We start from the raw sequence: 7,055 nt of genomic DNA, 5'->3' as shown, positions 1-7,055 counted from the left end.
TTTTAAAAAAAAAAAAATCTTGTGTTTTAAATTGTAGATTAAGTAAGCCACGTTAAATTTGCTAGATCCTTGCTTATCAGGAAACCATATAAACATTAATCCTCTTGATTTATTCACAGCTCTTGTTTGTTGGATGTCACTTCTGCATGTTTTCCTCACATTTAGGTATTACTGGACCCTCGCATTACTTCCACATTTTTGAAGGTATTAAAGTGATGTATGAATGTGTAGTCTGGGCTCCTCAAACATTTATACCCGAATGGTCTTCATCCATCCATAACTATCATGCTTTTCCCTGCATCAGTGCTCCATGCTTATCCCTTTCAATGCTTATCCTTTACAATACATTAAGTCTACTAGGACTAAAAATAGTTGAACTGATCCTATGCAAGCATGACAAGAGATTAAATTAAAATGCCAAGATAGGAAACAATTTATTATAGAGAGAAGAAAAGTTTCTCATCCAAAATATAGAAATCTGTACAACTTTGCCACAATCAATATACATGAACTGTACAAATTTACACCAGTTCATAATTTACCCAAAAAAAAAGATGACTAACAAAGTTCACAAAATAGATGGTGGTTTGTGGAAAAGACTTTTACCCAATTAAGTACAAGGAAATTACAAACCAGACCTCCACTTTCTAAAAATAAGAGGTTTACTCAGTCTTAGAAAACTACAAGCTAGCAAATGTACAGACAGCTGGTTGGTAAAACACACCACAGTTCAGACAGTGTCTTTATATGGTCTCTCTCAAGCCTGTTGGCATAGCAGATCCTGCTCACTTGCTACCTTGAAGGCCAACAGAGATCTGACCATTTCTTCCCAGTTCATGCCCACTAAATGTGACTTTATGTACAGTTTATACATACTGTTAAGTGCTAGGTAAAAGTCTTGTCAGGTAAAATTTCCAGTACTACCATGTTCAGAACAAGTCTTCTTACTGAGCTGCCAAAATGGTAACAACTTTTTTTCTAAAAAAAAATGTATAGTGCAAATTTACTCTGCAACCTTTACTGCAGAGAATAATTTTATAGCTATAGATTTCAGCTGAAAGAATTGTTGCTTTTTTAAGAAGAAAAAATTAAGCAAGACATCTGGGAGAAACCTGCAGCCTTCCTGGGACAACGGCAGACTTTAGGAAATAAAATGATCATCTTTACTCACAGGCTATTAAATCTCTGAAAGGTACTGTCGAAACTATGGCACTGCCACTATAAAATAACGTTTACCACTCTTATGTTGTGCCAGGTCTTCACAGCTGTGACATGGTTAAATTCCATAATCCATCCCCAGAGGAGCCCACCCAAAGTAAAAAACAAATTTATCCATCCATTATAAGATGATCCATCCATGGGTTATATATCTTAACCTGATACAGTCATCATGTTGTAGCTCTTGGAGGGACTGGTTCTGCCCAAGAGAAGTTCTTCCTTACAGCTTATTCTGCTGTCTACCATTTGCATGCTGGTGCTACTTTGGCTAGCTCCTGCTGGTGTGGCTTCATACAGCACACAGATTGAGCCATCCTCTCCAATACGATAGGATACTTCATAGGGGTCAACCCAGAGAGTGAGTTCGCTTGGAAGGAGCCGGAACAGTTCCTGACTGCTGAGCCCAATCCGCTGTGCTGCCTGTCCAATCAGGGGATCCATTTTATGGTTGATCCGGATACAGCGATAGCCTGATCCTTTGCACGGCTTTTCAGGGAACCAGTGGTGTTTATAGTGTTCTACAGAACAAAGAAAAAGCAAGAGAGATCACATTTGGCTCTTTGCATAATCAGTTTAGAAAAGTGCATCCATTTTCATATGCTTGAATAATAAACAGATGTGTGGGCTTAAAGTTCTAGCCCAGAAAACAGTTAAGACTGATAGTAACTGAAGCTTGTCAGAAACATTTTTCTAGTGAAGTATATTTATCTGTCAGAGTTTCTGCCCATGTATGTATAGCAATTAGCCCTTCCAAAGCAAAGGCAGGAGGAACAACAGGCAACTGGACACCAGCTATGAAAGTGTTAACAACTAGGGCCAAGCCCAAAAATAATTTGGAAGGGGTTTCTAAAACAACTTCCATACATATTTCCATGTTTCCATTACAAGAAAATGTTTCTAAATCTTTTGGAATCCATATGTACATCTAAAAGCAGAAAATCTACCTCCAAATTAATATATTGCATCAAAGAGGTGCATGCCTTTTTTGTATTACTTAGTACATATTCTTCATAAACCAGCATGAGTATGCACACATGAAGTGTTAAACATGAGAAGCAGTGTTAAACAAAGAAGTCCTGAATCCCATACCTCCTTAATTAGCATTAATGTCCTTTATAAAAACTCCTAAATTCCTAGGGGAAAGTGAATTTCTCACATTTTGGAAAGTGGCTTACCTTCTTTGGATCTTTTAGTATTAACTGAGTAAAAGCACCACCAGTAAGGTGGGTGAAAACAGACCTTCCAAAACAAAAAAACCTATTTTTAAAATGTTTAGCTTTTGTTAAACAGTTCAATTCTTATACATCTATATGTATGGATTAAGAAATTACAATTCTCTCAAGAGCAGAAGAGAAATTACTCCTGTATTTGTAAAGAAATTTTAGCAAACATTTCACTGTGATGCTGCAATGGTAATAAAAATATTTCTAGATGATCTCAGTATATTTTCCAAGAAACACTGTAAGGAGTTGCTTCTGATACCTGAGCCCATCTGGCTGATATTTTTAGAAGAGCTGCGTTGTTTTTAAACATCAGTTCTTTCTACAATTTTTTAAAAAGGTGTTTAAAGTAAAATCTATTAGGATTCGTTTTCCTCCCTAAACATTAAATACATGTGGAACAGTAATGGTAATCTCTCTAGTTTAATGGTTACTAAAAAGGTATAGGAATGTCAATCATCATGTTGGACAATAATCTTAAAAGTGTGTGTGTATGTGGACACAGAAAACACTGCTCACTGAATTACTTACAACCACCCCTCACTCACAATAGTGGTGTTGTTTTTTTCTGCCTTACTGTAATGAAGAAAAATCACCCTCAGACTAAAGCAAACAGAAAATAAAATGAAGGGCAACTGGGTGATTGCTGAGAAAGCAGTAGCAAGCATTAGCACAACACTATAGCCCTGCAGTTGTCACACACACAAAGCCAAGGAACATCACTGTAATTCAAAGCATAGCTGAAGAATAGGAGGTGTGTGTGTGAAAGAACAGCAATAGAAACCTTACACATATGGCTGCTCTGGTTAGTGTCCTTCCCAGGAGATAAACCAAGATAAGATGACTCTCTGTCTGGCAAGTTAAGAGTGCAAAAAAGTGCTAATATTTGCCACGATCTCACTTTCACTGAAGAGAGGTGCACATAGAAAGCCCTTCTTTCAGAAACAAGGAGGAAAAGACTATGCTTCACCACCAAGGTCTCAATGAGTATAGGAAGATGATACAGTACCCTTTAGGGCAAAATCTGGAGAGTGCCTCCACACACAAAGAGCAGACAGGATTACCAAGTCAATATGGCGAGGAGGCCACTCAAATTATTATGTTGAAGAAGGGAACAGAGTGAAGAAAACAGACTACTTAGGGCCACTTGTTTTCTTCCCAGAGTAGAGGATGATGTAGGTGAGCAGAATCTACAAACCTTAAAAGTGGTCTGGGCAGCCATCCCAAAGCACTGCCTTCTATGAATTAGTCACATAAAGACTGAACAATATCAGACCCTTTATCCACGCAATGGATGAGAATGATCACAAAAAGAACACCAAAACAACAACACGGTTGGAGCTTGGGAAAAGGGTGCTGAGAGGAAGAAAGACTGGCTCTCTCCTTTGCTTTCAGTATGACATACAAGTGTAAAAAGGCATAGAAAGGAGGATCCTGTGACATCCCTGAAACCCAACTAGGCAGAAAACATTTCTAGCATAAGCTTTCATGGGCTGCGCTGACTCCATCAGGCACAATGGTCTACAAAAGCTCATGCTAGAAAATGGTCTTCCACCTGGTTAGCCTCAGAGCTGCAACTGAATACCTTTTTATGCTGGAACAGACTCCCTTGTCTATCTCTTGAAGACACAGAAGTACAATAATATCCAAAATGATTATATAGAAACCGATAAATTGACGCAGTTATTGAGAAATTCTTTTAAGTAAATTTAGACAGGACTGGGATCCATTTATAAAATACTTGAGGAAGGAATGGGGTCCAACTTTTGTAATGGGGTTAAATTAAGATGAAATGAATTTTGGATGTATAAACAAATAATGAGGCGTCTTATAAATATGGAACCTAATTTTAAGTGTTTATAGCAAATCCGAAGTATAGTTGAAGCTACAAATAAAGACAGAAGATACCAAGGAAATAGGAAGGACTATTGTCTTGGTGGTGGAGTTGTCTTGTTGGGGCGACAATGTTATGTGATGTGACTGTTTGTGGTGTTATGTGTTATACATGTGATGTTATTGTAATTTTTTTAAAAAAATCCACAAAACAGTGAACATAGATTTTGTACATTTTGGTTGGCCAAGAAAGGTTCAGTTTTGTGAATTTTGGATGTTAGTGTACTTTGCTACATGGCCAAAAGATGGCTACCCCTGGATATGCTTTCTGGACACAAAAGTGCAGTTAGGGTGAGTACAGTGACTGGTCCAAAACACACAGCCGAAATAATCCAGTTTGAGACTGCTTTAACTGCCCTGGCTCAATGCTAGGGAATTCTAGGAACTGTAGTTTTGTGAGACGTTTAGCTTTCCTTTTCAGAGAGAGCTCTGGTGCCATAATAAACTACAATTTGCAGGCTTCTCTAGCACTGAGCCGGGGCAGTTAAAACGGTCTCAAACTGGATTATTTCTGCCGTGTGTTTTGGACCTTAAACCTGCAGGATGTGATCTTGAGCACAGAGACTGAGAAAAGAGGAAGTGGAGGGAGGCAGCGCAGGGACTTTCCAGCCTCGCAGATGAAGCCAAGAGGAAGAGCCAAGCCCTCCAAAAACACCCAGCCCTCCCACACAATGTGGGGCAGCAAGAATCCACAAATGGGCATCAAGGAAATGGAGCTGAAGCATTACAGCAAACCCTGGGTTTCTTTATTTTTGGGGAGGAGAATAAACACACAAGGCCGTCTCGCCTTCTCTGGAGTTCATTCCCTCTACATGGTGTCTGTTGTGGTTTGTGTGTTTCTGGAAACCAGGGTTTGAATCCTGGCTTGGCCATGTCAAACCCCTGGGTAAGTCACACTCTCTCAGCCTCAGGGGATGGCCATGGCAAACCCCTTCTGAAGAAACTTGCCAAAACAAAACATGACAGGGTCGCCATAAGCTTTTGTTGTTGTGTGTTGGAGGCACACAACAGCAACAAAATCATCTGGAAGCAGGTAGCTCATTTTCTTGGATAAAACAGCTTTCTACCAAGGCAGTGATGGCCGTGTTCTGCGTTTCATCATCATCCAATTTCCTTTTCCTTTGGGGGGGAGGAATAAAAAAAGACACAGAAAGCAAGACTCGCTTTCTCTCTATGAGTTCATTCCTTCTAAATGGCTTTGTAATTTTTGGGAGCTGGAGACCAGGGTTCAAATCCCACCCATGGGTGGGTGGGTGACCTGCCCATGGGTGGGCAAATCACACTCTCTCAGCCTCAGAGGATGGCTGTGGCAAACCCCCTCTGAAGAAAGATGCCATGATACATTGGAAACAACTCGAAGGCACACAACAACAACAGGAAAAAACAAAACAACACACGCCTTGGGTAGGTCACACTCTCTCAGCCTCAGAGGATGTTCCATGGCAAAACACCTTCTGGTCCAAGGAGACTGCCAAGAAAATCCTGCAATAGGTTAGCCTTAGGGTCACCATTAAGTTGGAAACGGGACGTACTAAAACCAAGGACAGCCCTTGCCCATAGTGAAACTATACTTTCCCATAGAGAACCATGGGGAATACTTTCCCATAGAGAACCATGGGGAATACTTGCCCATAGGGAATCATTGCAGAATACTTGCCCAAAGAGAACCATTGGGGAATACTTGCCCATAAAGAATGACTGGGGATTACTTGCCCATAGGGAATCATGGAGAATACATTCTCTACGGGCAAGTAACCCCCATGATCCCCTATGAGCAAGTATCCCCCAATGGTTCTCTATGGGCAAGTACGGTTTCTCTTATGGGGCCAAGCTCCAAGTACGTCCCAAAAGAAAAGGGCGCCCACCAACAGCAAAAGGACCCAGGAGTTGGAGGGATGTAGCTGCGAAGCCCCTCACCTGCCAGCAGCTCCTGGAGGCTCTGGCTGAAGGTCTGCAGCTGCCGCTCGTTCATGAGCCCCTTGGTGCGGAGGAACTTGGCGATGAAGCCCACGGCGGCGGCGATCTCGCGTATCATGGTGGCCCGGGTGTAAAGGGCGGGATGCATGGAGGCGGCAGCGGCGGGGGGCAGCCAGCTCCGGAGGTTGAGGCGGAGAGAAGGAAGGGAGGAAGGAAGGAAGGAGAGAAAAGAAGGAAGGAATAAATGTGGAAGAGGAGGCTGACCGTTGGCGCCCGGAGTGGGGTTCTTTTTCAACTTAATAGGCTCCCTCCCTCAACAACCGCCTCCTCCTCCTCCTCCGTTAACTGCCCTCCCTCCGAAGTCCACCAGCGCTCCTAGGAGGACCTCCCACCATCTCCCTCAGCGCAGCACGAAGGAAGCGCAGGCTGCGTGCGCCGCCTTTTATAGCCCACGACGACGGTAATGGCGGCCGGAGCCCGCCGCGGCCAATCCGGGGATCGCACCATTGTGACGTCACCGCGATTGGAAGCGGGAGGGGGAGCGGTATTAGGGAGGAGTGATGTCATCGCGGGGTGTAAACAAATACAATGGAACTGAGGGAGAGGGAGGGGAAAGGGAACTAGGCCCAGGCTGCGTCCGCACTGCGGAGATAACCCGCTTTTGACAGCGATTTAACTGACACGGCTCCATGAGGCCTTGTAGTGGGGGGGAGGCGGGATATTAAATAATAATGGTAATAATAGATGATGATGGTGTAATAATAGCAATAATAATATATGATGTTGGTGGTTTAATAGCAATAATAA

The 7,055-nt window shown here is 42.3% G+C and overlaps 1 protein-coding gene across 1 annotated transcript; it reads right to left on the bottom strand.

Moving 5' to 3' along the window:
• Positions 1 to 404: 404 nt before the first annotated feature.
• Positions 405 to 6,653, bottom strand: BTG1 (BTG anti-proliferation factor 1). The gene is made up of 2 exons (XM_089523978.1): positions 6,249 to 6,653; positions 405 to 1,736 (listed from the first exon to the last, which is right to left on the bottom strand). Exons 1-2 carry the CDS (start codon positions 6,394 to 6,396, stop codon positions 1,372 to 1,374), a joined length of 513 nt encoding a protein of 170 aa, XP_089380104.1. The 5' UTR covers positions 6,397 to 6,653; the 3' UTR covers positions 405 to 1,371.
• Positions 6,654 to 7,055: the final 402 nt, after the last annotated feature.

Source organism: Sceloporus occidentalis, unplaced genomic scaffold (genome assembly GCF_023333645.1).
Source record: "Sceloporus occidentalis isolate IW3139 unplaced genomic scaffold, rSceOcc1.0.p SCAF_5, whole genome shotgun sequence".
Lineage (NCBI taxonomy): Eukaryota > Metazoa > Chordata > Lepidosauria > Squamata > Phrynosomatidae > Sceloporus > Sceloporus occidentalis.
This window is presented reverse-complemented; position numbering and strand designations above follow the sequence as displayed.